At 43.2% G+C, this 15,305-nt stretch overlaps 2 protein-coding genes across 4 annotated transcripts in view; both read left to right on the forward strand.

The window, feature by feature from the left end:
* Nucleotides 1–15,305, forward strand: part of LOC139341729 (protein FAM13A-like) — a 49,942-nt gene that overhangs the window by 16,834 nt on the left and 17,803 nt on the right. The window contains exons 2-5 of the mRNA XM_070978385.1: nucleotides 12,556–12,795; nucleotides 13,219–13,420; nucleotides 13,597–13,806; nucleotides 14,776–14,956. Of these exons, the coding sequence (XP_070834486.1) occupies nucleotides 12,766–12,795; nucleotides 13,219–13,420; nucleotides 13,597–13,806; nucleotides 14,776–14,956 (623 nt within the window). The 5' untranslated portion in view covers nucleotides 12,556–12,765. The remainder of the gene's footprint in view (nucleotides 1–12,555; nucleotides 12,796–13,218; nucleotides 13,421–13,596; nucleotides 13,807–14,775; nucleotides 14,957–15,305) is intronic.
* Nucleotides 3,459–12,170, forward strand: LOC139341724 (monocarboxylate transporter 9-like). Of its 3 annotated transcripts, none has more exons than XM_070978377.1 (6): nucleotides 3,459–3,714; nucleotides 5,008–5,266; nucleotides 7,272–7,415; nucleotides 8,294–8,389; nucleotides 9,487–10,362; nucleotides 10,607–12,170. In XM_070978377.1, exons 2-6 carry the CDS (start codon nucleotides 5,068–5,070, stop codon nucleotides 10,789–10,791), a joined length of 1,500 nt encoding a protein of 499 aa, XP_070834478.1. In that variant the 5' UTR covers nucleotides 3,459–3,714; nucleotides 5,008–5,067; the 3' UTR covers nucleotides 10,792–12,170. The 3 variants fall into 3 exon arrangements, with proteins under 3 accessions (XP_070834478.1, XP_070834476.1, XP_070834477.1); XM_070978375.1 differs by lacking the exon at nucleotides 3,459–3,714 and adding an exon at nucleotides 3,783–4,239; XM_070978376.1 differs by lacking the exon at nucleotides 3,459–3,714 and adding an exon at nucleotides 4,796–4,904.

Genomic DNA, 15,305 nt, shown 5'->3' on the forward strand with positions numbered 1-15,305 from the left:
GTAGTATTGACTTATTTCAGTCTGAACCAAAGTGGCAGAACAATCAACCAACAGACAGACGTCATCCCTACAGTCGAGGTAAACACTGAAATACAGGCCTATAAATGAGCCTCTTAAACACCAATGCTTTATTGACTCTTAATTCTGTGTCAGTATCTAACGCTCATTTCCTGATCTACAGTGGTTTTATCTGGTTCTAACTGGCTGGTGACCTGGGGGAGTGTTCATTTTCATGAATCAATTACTCCAGGATCATTTGACAGTGTAAATGATTGTAAAGTGGGTGCAATAACCTGTGCTGGCAGAACAGCAGGGCGAGAATGACAACCTATGCAACACATTAGGCTTCCTTTAGGGTTTCCAAAGGTAACTGTAGCCCATTCACACATACGGCCGGTTCAAACTGACCAGAATCAAAATATACACCCCATCATTAGAGTGACATGGGTATAGCTTTGTCCAAAGACTTGCTGAGAGCTCTGATACAGCCAAAGTGTATCCTGTGTTTTTCTACCATGTTGCAGTGTTCTCTCTTGCTGCTGAAGCCAGCAACCTGAACTAATCCAAGCAGGAATCTGGACTGGAGGCTCAGGGTGGCCACGCTGAGTGCTAAAGTGGCCTTTCACCTCTGCAGCTTTATGGAGCATGATGGCTGAACCAACAGACATTTATCCAGACTGCAGGGTGGCTCTGTGTGTTTACACCTGCCAAGCCTCTTACGGAAAAGAACAGCAGGCTGCCACATCTCAGGTGTCACAAAAGTGCGAGAGAGAAAGAGAATATTTCTTACAAATGCCTGAATATCAGGTCAGCTCGTGTAAAACATGAAATATGTGCATGCATGTGTTTACTAATGGGCTGCAGATGAGTAGGAGCTGTGCAACAAGGGCAGAAGTAAGTGATACATATGTTATAATCGGCCATAAAAGGATGATTTTTAACATTTTTCTCATTGAATTCTCATAGTGACCATACATTTTTGAGGTATATTGCACATAAACAAAGAAACAAAACCTTGTTCCAGGGCAAAGTAGTTTTGGGTAGAAATAGATTATCTCCAGTTTTCAAGATGAACTATTTTGGAATCCATGTTATGGAAAATATCAAACAGCTGGTACATGTGCTTTTACATCAAGTTTGCTTGCAATCCTTAAAAGCTTTAAAAAAGCTAAATCATTGTTTTCCTATTTGATGTTGCAAGAAAACCACCAACATAAAAAGCTTAGCTTCACCTGGGTCATGCTGACCAAAGCAACGGTGTAATGATTAAGAGTTTGAGCTGCTAACAGGGTTACCCTTGTTGCTCAACCCTAGTCACAATGTTTTGCTATGATAATGTTCATGGTTTCTATCTCACTAATTGCACACACATTTGAAAAATATGGCTGAAAAGGGTTATACTTACCTGTTTTACAAGGGTTTTATGTATGTTGAAGCTTATGTCAAACTTCACACATTCCATGTGATATTCTGTCTTAGACCATTTTAAAGTTGCTACGTGTGGTTATACATGTTACTGATTTGTGGTAGAGCCACATAAAGCCAATAAAAGATGGTATTCATATAAAGGTGTTTTTTTTGAAGAAACATTCCATATATTAATGACTATATTAATATTAGAGGGCCCCACAATGGATCCTTGTGGGACACCAACATTTCAGGGGCTTCATTTCCAAACATCTGCAACAACAGTTTTGTGTTCTGCCAGCAGTGTCTGGGTTAAACAGCAACGTGCAACTTTTCTAGCCAAACATTTTTGATCAGCAGTCTCAAAAACACGAGATGGACTGCAAAACACTGCTGTTTTTTTTTATCAAGCAAATTAACAGTGTCGTAAACAACAACAGCAGTGACAGCATTAGGTCTGAACCCTGGTAGCTGTGACTAGAGGACATTATTGACCTCCAGGAAGGCACAGGGTTGAGAGTTTACTGGTACGTCTGGGATTGTAGACAGCTTAGATATAGGCTAAGAATTATTCAGGTCAGCAGTGTCCCAGCCTCTGTGCAGTGGAACCGCCTGATGTTGTAATTACAGGGTCACTATGACAAAGAAGGCACTGATCTAAAGTATTTTCTCCAGCAGACTTTACACTGTACGAGTCCTCAAGCACTCTGTGTCGTCTCAGTCTAGAGGTGTTGAATTGTCAGCTTTGGTATTCATACATTAGGAATCAATGAACAATATCAATGATACATCAGGATAACACAATGATATATTTTTGTCAATAAGTGTGGGAACAGTGAGGGGATTTTAGTCAATGCCAGACTCTACTTTTCTGTCCAAAGATCGCAAAGCCTTAAACTTAAAACTTAAGCATCTATGCTACTTTACTGACCCAGCTGAATTAGTAGTCAATTTACAGAAATAGAAAATGTGTCAATAAATGTATTGAATGACTTATGTAAGCGAGTGAAATTCAGCACCAACATTGATTCCAGGATCAGTCAATACTGTTTACAGTGAACCATGGTGGGACTGTAATCCAGTCCCAACCCTACTTCAGATTCCTGCAGACTGTCCCCCACATGCTCTACATCTGGTTGAAACTGGTCTGGAGCAGCGTGTCAATGCAAAGCCAGTGTAGAGCACAATTAACTGTGCCTCCCTTGTTCTTTTTTTCACTTAATTTTTCAGGCAGAAGGGGATTATGGAGTCTAAATCTTTTCTGTAAAACCCTACTTGGCAGCAGACCTCAGCTATGGGAAAAAGTATCAAAGTTTCTGAAGAATTTTAGGAGCATTCAGAGTGAAAACCACATTTCACCTCTCGTCTCCTCTTCCCCCCTCCCCCAGTCTTGCTCTGCTACCCAGCCTTTCATCTTTCATGGCCACTTTTCTTTGAGTTCCTCTTCCCCCGTCTCTTTTCTCCTTTCCACTCCTCTGCTTTTTTTCCTCCTCCTGACTTGGTTCATCAGCTCCCACACCGCAGCATGAATACAGAACTTTGTCCAGTTCCTGTGTGTTGCTCTGGGTAGAAAAGGGACTTTTTAAGTTGGAGCCAAGATACACAGATCTTACAAAAATAAAAATGTAGATATCTAGATGTTTAATTCAAAATATATTCCTGTATGTGTTTCCTTAGCTACATCTACTTTATTTTACCACTCAATGTTAATGTACGCCTCCTCTTTAAAGTTACTAACAATAATATTCATGTATGAACTGTCTATTATTAAACCACTATCAACAGTCACCTATTTCGCCGCCTGCAAGACTCCCTTCAGGCTATTTTTAACTCATGGTAGCTCCCTGGTAGACTGCCTACATGCTGCTGCCTCTTCCTGTATCACTCTCATTTTCGTCAAACTCCTCCTAATTTCTAGTAATGATGGGAAGGTCGGCTAAGATTTGATGCCAGAGTTTTGTGCATGTGTTGCTTTAATCAAAGCTCACCGGGGAGGACTCCATGGCAGTGCACCCTGCTGGTGCAGTGTGGTTTTGTTGTTAACATTCGTCAACCGGTTCAGACTGGACTGATGGCAATATTAACAGTTCCTGGAGAGGAAGCGGCCCATTCACTCAGCACCCCTGTTGAGCCCCAACTTCCAGCATGACTAAACAGAAGTGTGTTTAGATAAGCAGGGTTCATTTCGTTTGGATTCATATCATATGTTCATATTATATTTCTTCTTATTTTCACGCTTTTCAGCCGACTAATGAGGTGCTTAAGAAACTGATTTGAATTGTGTCGCACGTGCCGGAAACCCATCAGGTAAACGGTGTTGTGATTGTGCATGTGCGTGTGTGTGTGTGTGTGTGCGCGCGCGCGCTTCCCGTTGAGTTTACCAATTGCTAAAGATTTCAGACGTAGCCCAGACAAAATGGGAAGTGCATGATGACCACAAACCCGCGGCCGGTGTATCCCCGAGTTCAGCGCTCCTCTGTCTCCTCTGCTGTGCGCTCCAGGCGCTCAAGAGGAAGTTGCGCTCTTCCTCCCGTGGCTGCTTTGGAGCCGCTGCTGGACCAGCAAGAACAGCTTTGAACCGGTTTTGTCACCGGCTACAAAGCGGTATGAAACGGATGCAGAGTGCGCATTGTTGATGCAGGCTGCTCTCCTCACACACGGACATCACAGATCCCCGCACAGACAGACCGGCGTGCATGTACGAGGCGTTCATCTTCATGTTATATGTAGTGATTTTGTGAGAAGGGATTTTAACAGGGAAACCATCCTACATGGAAAGTTCCCGTATAACGCGCAGCTCTGCAGGGTCCTGCTGTTTTTGTAGATGCTGAGGTGAGTGCTGCATGTGTTTTTAACAAAATAACAAGGACTGCATTTCTGTGTTTGCGCCCAAGTGTTGAAAATAGGATACGATGAGAAAATACGGTTATTGTTGATGAAAACAGTGATGTCATCAGAATCAGGAGCATGCGGGCATTTAGTGACTTTCTAGGAATATTACTGTGTAAGATTTTAATGAAACATTAGGCGTCAATATGCTGAAAGCAACGAGATCTTAAATCTGAGGAGTTCTGCACCAACCCCCCCACAAAGACACAAAGACGCGTAATTGTAAACAAAGTGTGAGCAGGGGGTTTCATGCTGCTGCAGGTATGACGTTATGAAGTTGCTACAAATTATTAATACCAGATGTCTGAAAAACTTGCGGCCAGTACAGGAGATGAGTTTCTTTAATGTGTGTAATAAGAGCTGAGTCAGGGAAGAGGCAGGTTAAAGGTGGGGGGGGGGGGGGGGGGGGGGGGGGCGCAAAGTAGTGCGGTTTACTTTCTCCTCCTCCTAGGTGTGGTTATAGACACAGGAACAAAAGCAGCAGCTGCCTGTGGGGAAGTTTTAGTCAGTGTTCGGGACCTCACACAGGTTACCCGGCTACCTGTTTGCACAGGCTGGTGCTTTCACTCCATCAAGGTGTTGCATGAGTGCATATTTTGGAAGCTTCTGTAAGGAAATAACTTTCTTGCGCTCCACTTGTCATCTTTTGAATAATTTTGCTGCCTAGCCTCGGCTCTAATATTTTAATATTTATTGTTTGTTCCTTCCCAGGACCCCCCCTCTGTCAAAACTGTAGCAGATCCCAGAGGGCAGCAGTCAGCAATCAGCACCATGACTACATCTACCAAAGCGCTGGACGGAGGCTGGGGGTGGATGATTGTTGTGGCCTCCTTCATGGCCCATCTCCTGTCGTATGGATCACCCTCTTCAGTGGGCGTCCTGTACCCCGAATGGCTGCATGCCTTCCAGGAGGGCAAGGGCTTGACGGCCTGGGTGGGCTCCCTTGTGGCTGGAGTGGGACTAATAGCCAGTGAGTAGCACACACTGTAATAATGTAATAATCCTTGACAGGGGTCCACAGCGTGGTTAAAGAGCCAAATTCAACGGAGAGGGTCCTTTGGAGTCATATTAGAGTGGCTTTTTAGATGCAAATGGAGAAAAATATCTGTAATCTTTCCCCACTTTGCCTTCCAAATTATTGTTTTAGCATCTGCTAATTCTACGCTGAGCCGTAAATTGATGTTTTGGCACTACATATAATTCTGGGCAATATATTTGCTGATGCGTGTGATTGAGGGGGAGATAGTACGCAGTATGTGCCTCGCGCTTGAAGCAGAGCAGAAGAGCCTCACCTTTACACTTATCTTCCTTATTCCTTCTCTATCATCAGAGCACATGATGCCACTGATAACAAAGCAGGCACAATGCTTGTTAGAAGTCTGACAAATGACTGCCATGTAAAGGAGCAAAACAACAAGAGAATCTGTTTGCTATAGCTACAGGTGTTAAAGAGGTCCCCATGCTGAAATGCTTCAATGGGATGGCGAGAAGAAGCAATGCTGTGACAAAGATGGGCACTTTGTGGCTCCCTGAGCAGAGTCGCTCTTATTGATTTTCTAGGAGAGCAAGACAAGTGCAAGTCATCGATGCTATGAATGTAGGAGGATCACTTAGCCTGTAATCTAACCACAGAGGGAGGAAAAGTAAGACAGACGGAGAGACAGACAGGGAGAGAAACGTAGAGACTCAAGCAAACACAGACTTTGTTGAGCAGGTCTGCGTATATGAACTGACTCGAACCCAAACAGAAACAAAGAGCGTGACAGTGAAGTAAAAGCAGGCTCTGAATGTAATGTACTTGTTAAAAGAGAAATGAAAAGAATGAAACACGGGCCCTCTCAGTATTGTCTGAAGATGATTATAAAGGTATGTTCCACGCCTGTGTTGAGCAAACAGGATCAGTGATAGATAGTGCTCTGAGTTGACATTTCCATCTAAGGCAGAGCTCACCCGCTGCTCTGGCTGCTTGCTGTCCTCCTCCTCAGAGGGGTGAGGTGAAAATCATGACTGGACAGATCTGGCCTTGGGCTTGGCCAAGACCTGGACACGTGTCCCAGCTGTCAGACAGCTGCAGCACTGCAGTTCCTGCTGCACAGCGGCACGGTCTTCCCCCTGCTCAGAGGGGAAGAAAACAGTAAATGTCGCATGGTGAATGAGTCAAGCAACCCGAGGACGCAGGAGTATTAAGCCAGCAGCCCATAAACATTCTTGTAGCTCCAGTGAGGAGGTGAAACAAGTTGATAAATATATATTTTAGGTATGCTGCTCATGCAGCTTGGAATTTGTTCGAGAATGATTTGTTTCTGGGGGAGCTAGTTGCCGTCGATTGAAGGAGAAACACTCATCAGGCTGATGCTTTGAGCTATTTGCCCAGGGGTGAGCCAGGACACAGTGACCTCAAGTCTTATTTTGTACACTCATACTATGATCTGATATCTCCTTATCTGTTATATGTTGGGTAACTGTGACTTCGTTTATCGTGCTGCTGCCTGTCTTGGCCAGGATAGTTTTGTAAAGGTAATTTTGAATGAGGAATAAGTTCCATCCATCCATTTTCTATGCTGCTTATCCCCTTCGGGGTCACGGGTTGAGGAATAAGTTGATCTCTCCAAACTTGGATCTCATTAAAGTGGACGGATGTTGACAGGTTAAAAAATCAGCCCAGCTGGTTTAAAATGTTTGAGGGAGGCATTCACCCTGACCTCTCATGGTTCTCCTCAGTGATGTGATCACACCTCTGACAGGTTGCCAGTTTGAACCTAATGTGATTTGGCATTCGTGTCAGATGCTGCAGTGCTTTCTGAGATGGGGTGTGATTATCTCACAGTCCCTGTTTTTTATCCAGAGTTAAGCAGCAGAATATCTGTGAATATATGCATGAATATTTTTGTTCCTCTGTCACCTTTTTCCCTCTTTGTATCCCTTTCGCCACCTGACTTTGTCTCTTTTATGCCTTTCTACCTCTTCTCCCTCAGGTCCTATCTGCAGTGCATGTGTGGACAACTTTGGTGCTCGTCCCGTGACCTTTTTCAGTGGCGTGATGGTGGCGGGCGGCCTGATGCTCAGTGCCTTTGCTCCAAATGTCCAGTTCCTCATCTTCTCCTATGGAATTGTGGTCGGTAAGGAAACACTTGATGATAACTATGCCGGAGACTTACTTCACCTGGCCATCAAATAGACAGTCGTGTAGAGGCTTGGGTCTTGTAAGTGTGAGAAAAAAATGTGTTTGATGTTGCCGTGGTCATGGGAGTTAACTAAGCTTCTTATCCATCTAACAGAAGAGAATCTCGTAACAGATTGTATAATCTTTTGAAACAAGCAGGGCTACATGTCAGTCAAGTCCAACTATTATGTAACATTGGAGGCTGACTATATCCTAAATTACCAGTTAATGAATACCACTGCTGCGTAAGGTAAGTGGAATTACACCAAAATGCTGTTTGTATTTATTAGGGATGTTGACAGAACAATAACATTACGACGCAGCCTGATCCCCATGTGAACCCTTTATTGCCTCAGCACCCTCACCGGTGTGCCCGCATGGGCCCAGCACCACCTGTTATCGCACATTAACTGACAGCCCAGCCGTGCTTAATCCTGGTAAACCCTTCACAGTCACCATGCCTGTGCAAAAGGCAGAGCTGACTGTGGACAGGGGAGGCCATGCATATTTGAAGACAGTCATTTATTTTTAGAGAGGCCTTCAGATGCTGGTTGTGGCTGTACACACACGTGCAGCTTGTTTACTGCTCATTGTAGGCTTCTTTTTGTGATTTGCTAACTGTATTGCACAAAGGACCCGATGCACTGCGCCCTCTGAACTCATGCATTAATATACACTGTAAATCATAGGTTAAACATAACAAATTTGGCTGACAGGTACTGTGAACTGAATTGCCCTCTTGTGTATTTTTAGAAGTGAATAGCTAGCTCGTCTGTCACCCCGGGTTAAAACAAATCTGTTTTCTGTCTGTCTTTGTCCTCTCTCCTGCTACAGGCCTGGGTTGCGGTCTGGTCTACACAGCCACGTTGACAATCACCTGTCAATATTTTGACAAGAGACGCGGCCTTGCCCTCGGCATTGTCACCACAGGTACTGCCGCCCACCCTCTGAGCTCACTGGGTGCACACCAGTTCTCCATGCTCACTTCTTTCATGTTTGAGCTGCTGGGAGCCTTGGGATGCTGAGGTAAACATCTGTAGTGTAGCAAAGGCAGAGTGGTCTCTTATGTAGGGACGTGGAGTGTTGACCAGTGACTAGATCGGTGATAATGGTTTGTGAAGGTTGACAGGACATCAAGGGCAACTTCATGCAAGTTGCAGATGCATCATGATTGGACTGTGATCAGATCTGCCTGACCACATCTGGAGGTAGTCTGATTTGCATTGTGTTCAGATCTTGGGTAGCAATGTACTGGCATCCACAGGACACACAACATACACACACGTTTTTAGCTAACATAGAAAGCGAGAAGGCTGAAAGAGACACGGCTCTTTACTGATTATTCATCTATCATGTGCCATGACAGCACCAAAAGATAAGTTAGTCAACTATGTGAAAAATGAAAGCATGCCAGATGGGAAAAGAACGATAGACCGTAAGAAGTAACTGTGAGTGTGCGTTGTACTTATCTGTGCAGCTGATCTGCTGAACAAGGTATCATTTATCTAGTCACAGTAGCCTACATGCTGGTACTGCAACATGAAGGAACAAAATGGCACAATATTTTTCATGCAAAGAAAGGAATAACTTCAAATGTTGGTTTGCTGAATTTAGACAGCTTGTTACAAAGTTCGTAAAGATTCCCCTGTCTCAAAAACTTACAAGATTCCCAAAAGTCTCTGGCTGATTTGCCGCCACCTGGTTTTCCTCTGGAGGACAGTGATCCGATTTCAATGATCTGACCTCAGTGAGGATAACAATAAAGCTTTAGAAATATCAGATGTAAACGCTAAGGCAAGACTGGATCATTTATGTCTGGATAATGTATCCGGATACACACCCCATTTTAATCTCAGATGTAAATATGGCGAATGCATCGCTCATCAACTAAAAACACATGCCATCAGAATAATTTGAAAGGTGCCATACTCACATGAAATTCTACACATAATGGCTTTAATTTATATTGATTGATGTGTCACTGTCTGACTCAGACACTGAATTTCTGCATCCTTCTGCTCACCCAGGCACAAGCGTTGGAGCGTTCATCTATGCCACCGCTCAGAATGAACTGATTGTGCTGTACGGCCTGGATGGCTGCCTGCTAATCATTGGAGCTTTAGCATTAAACCTCATGGCCTGCGCCGGCTTCATGAGACCCCTTAACATGCCAGGGTACTACCTCAAACAGAAGGCCGCCCTGGAACGCAACACAGAGGAGCAGCTTTTCGAGAAGCCCCCATTGGATGACCTGAAGATCACAGCAGGTTCTACTGCAACCACTCCAGAGAAAACTTTAATGGTGAAGGAGCTGCTCATCACAATGGATGCCAAGGACTTGGCCAATCAGACAGAAAAGAAGAGAAGCTTTCTGTCTGGGTTGACCATCATGAAAGTCATTAAGAAGAAGCAGCAGGCTTACTCAAAGTACATGCACTCCATATATGAAATCCTGCAAGACCAAGCCATGGTGGCCTTCTGTATTGCTATCTTCCTGTTCAGCCTGGGGGCGTACCCTCCTGTGCTCTTTATAGAGGATGTTGCCCAGAGTCAAGGACTCATTGAGGAAGTTAGTATCATTCCTCTGGTATCAATAGGGGCCATTGCCACTTGTGTGGGTAAATTAGTGCTGGGTATGCTGGTGGACATCAGGTGGATCAACAGCATCTACTTGTACACCTTCACCATGTTCGCAGGGAGTGTGTCACTGCTTTGTATCCCTATCACTAAGAGTTATGCGGGACTGCAGATCCTGTCTATCATCCTGGGTTTCAGCTCTGGAAACTGGTCTCTCACCTCTTACATTACCACTAAGATTGTTGGCTTGGACAAACTGACACAAGCCCACGGCGTCCTCATGTTCTTTGGGGGATTTGGGATCATGCTTGGACCCCCTGTAGTAGGTAGGAAGGCTTGTTTTTGTTTAAATTTGTTAAATATATTTAAATTAGTTAAATGGAAGAGGTACAGACATTTAACTTTTGTGCAGAGATAAAAGTGTTGCAAGGTCACGTCTTCAGAGATATTTTAAAAATCCGTATTGAATCAGTATTGAAGCCAGCCATCATCATTTCGCTGACTGCTGTGTCTGCTAGGAATCCCTGCTGACCATGCTCACAATGTCTGTTTTTCTCATCACTTTCCCAGGGTGGTTCTTTGACTGGACACAGTCATATGACTTGGCATTCTTCTTTAGTGGGAGCTGTGTGCTCCTGGGAGCGGTCATTCTCACTCTGCTCACCCTTCCCTGCTGGAAAAGGAAGCACTCCGAGACTGAAAGACCAGACGTCCATTACACCAGCAACTGTGACAAAGTTGCCTCTGTAGCCTGAACACGAGCGCCTTTCAGGACGCAAATCTCACCCCTACTGCCCAGCAACTGTCCACTGACAAACTGTACCTGACCGACCTCTAGGAGGAATTTTCTTTCTGTAACTAAACTGTATAGGGCTTGCCCCCTTATTTTTGCTGCCAGGTTCTAATATACCAAAATACTTGCCAGAGGATTTGAAATACAGGCCTTTGCTCTGTACTTTGCCTGCGTTTCTCAGGTTCAAACCAAAAGATCTTTTTAAAGGTTTGACTCTGAGGCCTCTGTTGATTTTTTCATTATTGCCTCATTTTACGAGGTCAACTGAACAATATTGTTCAACTCCCCAATTCTACATCATGTTTATGTAAAAATAAAAAAAATTAAATATGCACCAAAAAAAAAAAAAAAACCTCCCAGGACTTAAACTGGAACAGAGAATACAGGGATTGGAATGAAGAAAGAAGCCGTTTTTTTTTTTTAATAATGGTAATTTTAGCAACACATTTTTATTTTATATTGGAGTTTTAATTTATATCTTAATTACATCACTATGTATCTTACCAAAGCATCAATGATAGTCAATGCCTGTCAACACATAATGCCTGTTGGATCAATACAAAAGCCTTGCTTTGTTGATAATTTTCAGTTTTCAAGTGACTTTTTTTTTTTTTTTTTTTTTTTAAGATGGATTAAGTTCTGCATACCTCCTATTTATGGATCACTCAGAGGCTTTTTGAATAAGTTATGCTGATTCAAAAACATGTAAAAACACTGAAGAGATCTTACTGTATTTCCAACCATAGCAGCATGTTGATTCTCTTTGTGGCATGATTATCATGACCTTTGCTGGCATTCGGTTTGACCAGGCTGGTCCTTTTCCATCGTATGTGTGTGTGTGTATGTTTGTGTGTACACTATGTTGTGTGTGTATCTGTCTGCACACGCATGTTCACATACCAGGTTCGTGTGTGTGCACTGTTTGATAAACTTTTGTATTAGCACTAGTTCGTAAAGTCCTATGTGCTAGTGACTTTTATATGCACAAACGGCCACAGAGCTGTAAGAAACTGTTTTGTTAAGTTGAAAATTGATTATTGTGATCATAATTGTAATGAATACATTGCAATAGGCTTTTAGAAACACTTGAATGTTGTTAAATATACCACTACAGATATTTTTGATAGTTCCAGTTTCAGGCGCAAGGGTAAATCTGGGACGTTAGTGTTTGCTTTCTGTGTTCGTAGAGGATATTTACAAGGTGCAGATGAGGTACAATTAGTACCGACCTACGTAGAGGAGGAAGTATGTTTGGCTGTCACATTTTAGCCACTGTTATTTTTTATGCCAGTATTATATATGTCTATATTCCTGTTTTATTATTTTATTTAAAAAGTGCCAATAAAATATATTTGAATTAATGATATTGAGTGACTAGGTTTGTAACGTATTTATCATGAAGTTGGAAGAACATCTGAATCCAAAGTAAACCCTAAATGCAGCCCTATCTGTTAGCAGAACAAGGCACACGTTTGGCAAAGCTCCCATGAAACCACGAAAAACATGCCGACCTGACGATATTCTTCCCCTCTTTAGCTCATCTGATAGGGAAACCATGAAACTGCTGCCTGGGGACTCCGGATACGAGCAGTTTCCTTCCTGTTCAGATCAAATAAAGTCAGTCGAGCTAGCTTTAGCATCCCGAGCCAGTCTGCTTCTCCTTCTCCCGCCGCAGGTCACTATGGTTACCCGTGTCACGTGACGAGCAACATAAACAATCTTCTAGGGAGGAAATAAACTAACCCTGCGCGATTTTCACACAATTTCTTACTTATTGTAAGTCTAACGTTGAGATATGAGGTCGAGAGCGGTAAATATACCTCCTGCGTCGGACCATTGGTGTGTTCTGAAGAGTGGAGCATCATGTGGAGGAGGAAGAAATGCGTCTCGTTCCGACTGAGAAATGGAGAGCTATCCCAGTCCGCTGAGCTGAAACATGGGAGCAAGCGCCTCAGTATCGCTCTGCGTAAGTCGAGCAACTGCTACTTTAATGCGTTCTTCTGTGTTTTCCAGCCGACTGTCCAATGGAGTCTTTCTGCCTTTCAAAGTGTTACCATCAACTAATGGCAACACCACCCGAAAAAAGATAGCGATCTGTTGTTATAACGTTGAAATATTCAGTGTCTGGGGTCTGTAACGTTAGCCACATGTTGTTGTCTTTACTAGTTAAATATACAATTTTCATCCAGTGTCATGATAATATGGATCATTGGGGTCTCGGTGAAGTCTTTTCAGTGAATGTAATGAAATAGACACCTCTAGATCACATATAAGTTTATAACATAAGGGTTTGAAACAATCAGTACTTGTCCACAGTTAATTAAGTTAATGATGGAATAATTTGATTTCTGTTTTTGAGTGAGCTGCTGCTTGTCCTCTTTCCATGCAGAACGACCCGTCTTCAGTGAGAATCCTGAGACCCGGCGCTAAGGTCAGCCCGGAGCCCGTTCCTCCCAGCCTGGTTTCGGAGCCTGAACTGGCCGCCAGGTGTGTGTTTGGCGTTGCCTTGGAAACACTGAGAGAGGCTGGACAGATGGTCTGTGGAGTACCCCTTGTGCTGAGAGACATGGTGGAGTTCCTGGATAAGAAAGGTAATGTAGGCACATCCTTGCAGCGCTTGTTCTGCATTTTTATCCTAAACATCTCTTCTTCCTTCTCCCTTACTTCCCTGTTTTTTGTACCTCTTTCTATAGCTCTCTCAGTGCAAACTGTACTCAGACACCGCTTGCGTGTGTGCTGACTGAACCTACTTGTTTCCTTACCACAGGAATGCAGCACAGAGGTCTTTTCCGTCTGTGTGGCTCAGTGGTGCGGACGAGACAGCTGAGGCAGCGGTGGGACAGTGGAGAGAGAGTGGACCTGGACCAAGAACAAGATGTCCCCACTGTGGCTTCGCTCTTCAAACTCTTTTTTAGGGAGCTGCCCACCCCCATAGTCCCTGAACTCCAGCGAAAACAGCTGGTCCTGAGCCTCACAGGTACTAGGAAATCATGTAGCACTGTAGGGATCAGATTGCAGTAATGCTTTTACTGGTGTTCTTCAGATTTGAGCAAGGCACAGCTGCGCTCAATCAATGTCTTACTGTACTTCTGCACCCCATTCAAGAGCTACAATGCAAGTATTAAACTGCTGAGTGACATAGCATGGCAATGTTCAGTCTAGGCCTGGAAGCGAGCACGCCCTAAAGAATAACTTCTTTATGAGGCCGAGGTAATATAGAGAGCATAAGATAAAAGCTGCAATTCATGACAGCAAAGGTCACTAGAGGGCCAGGAAGCTTTTATATAGACAGAACTTTATGATGATGTATATAGATATTAATGAGTCATTAAGTAAAAAGTAACTGCTGTACGGTCATTGAAATAAATCAATATTAATTGAGGTGCAGACACTTAAAGAAATGTTGAACATGTCTTTCTGGAGACAGACATGTTATCTTGTTATCCCCTTCATGAATGAAGGATCGAAAGTCTAATGACTGAAGCCAGAATGAGAACTCGTGCTATAACAATAGAGAACAACTCCTTGCTTAGACATCAACAGTAGACACAGCTGGAGCTTCAAGTATTACTTAATCTAATGATTGTGCTCTGAGTGACCAGTTAATTATTTACTCAATAAAATGCAGCAATTACTGACAAATGCCCATCTCAATTTACTTGTCCGAAGGGACTTAAAATCAATCATTTAGAGTGAATTTTTATACTGTGTTATTTTTATGTGTGTATGATGGTTGTTTCTAAAGGGTTTTGGTCCTCTTGTACTGGGCTGCTTATATACTTAAATTTCATGCTGTATTTAAGGCCAAAAGGTGCTCTGTCCAGTTTGTTAACATACCAACGAATATGAACCTGAGCCTTGTTATATGCTGTATATCTATAGATTCCAAAGAGTAGTGATTAAAGTGCATGTTAAAGACTGTTTTTATGTTTTTGGGTGTTTTTAGGATATGCGGATGAAGCAGGAGTGAACCAGTCTCTGAGGGAAAATCTTTGCCACCTCCCTGATGACAACCGTGTTATTTTGTCTTACCTCATCCACTTCCTGTCCAGAGTGGCTGCACAGAGCCAGTCAAATGACATGCCTGTGGAAAATCTGGCAACCGTCTTTGGGCCTTGTATATTCCAGTAAGTTGCTGTTCTGAATGCCACATTCAAATCTTCTCCAGACTTGTACGAGGACACAAGGTTCCTCCAGACAGTTATAATGAATTGTCACTGTATAACTTTTTCTGATTGCTCTGCTCTGTTCACATTGTTGTTTTTCACACTTAGGTTCAAGGGAGATGTTCTACAGCTGAAGAGATTTCTCTATACTTAAAATCAGCAACACTAGAGTTTAGAAAATGAGAGAGCAAACGTTCCATCACAGTTACTGGAAGCAAATACTTATGCTCTCGCTTCAAGCTTGTCTTTGTCAGATGCAGATGTCGAAAAAAAAACCCTCTTTGTCATGAGAGCAGCCTCCTTAGTGTCT

Source organism: Chaetodon trifascialis, chromosome 13 (genome assembly GCF_039877785.1).
Source record: "Chaetodon trifascialis isolate fChaTrf1 chromosome 13, fChaTrf1.hap1, whole genome shotgun sequence".
Lineage (NCBI taxonomy): Eukaryota > Metazoa > Chordata > Actinopteri > Chaetodontiformes > Chaetodontidae > Chaetodon > Chaetodon trifascialis.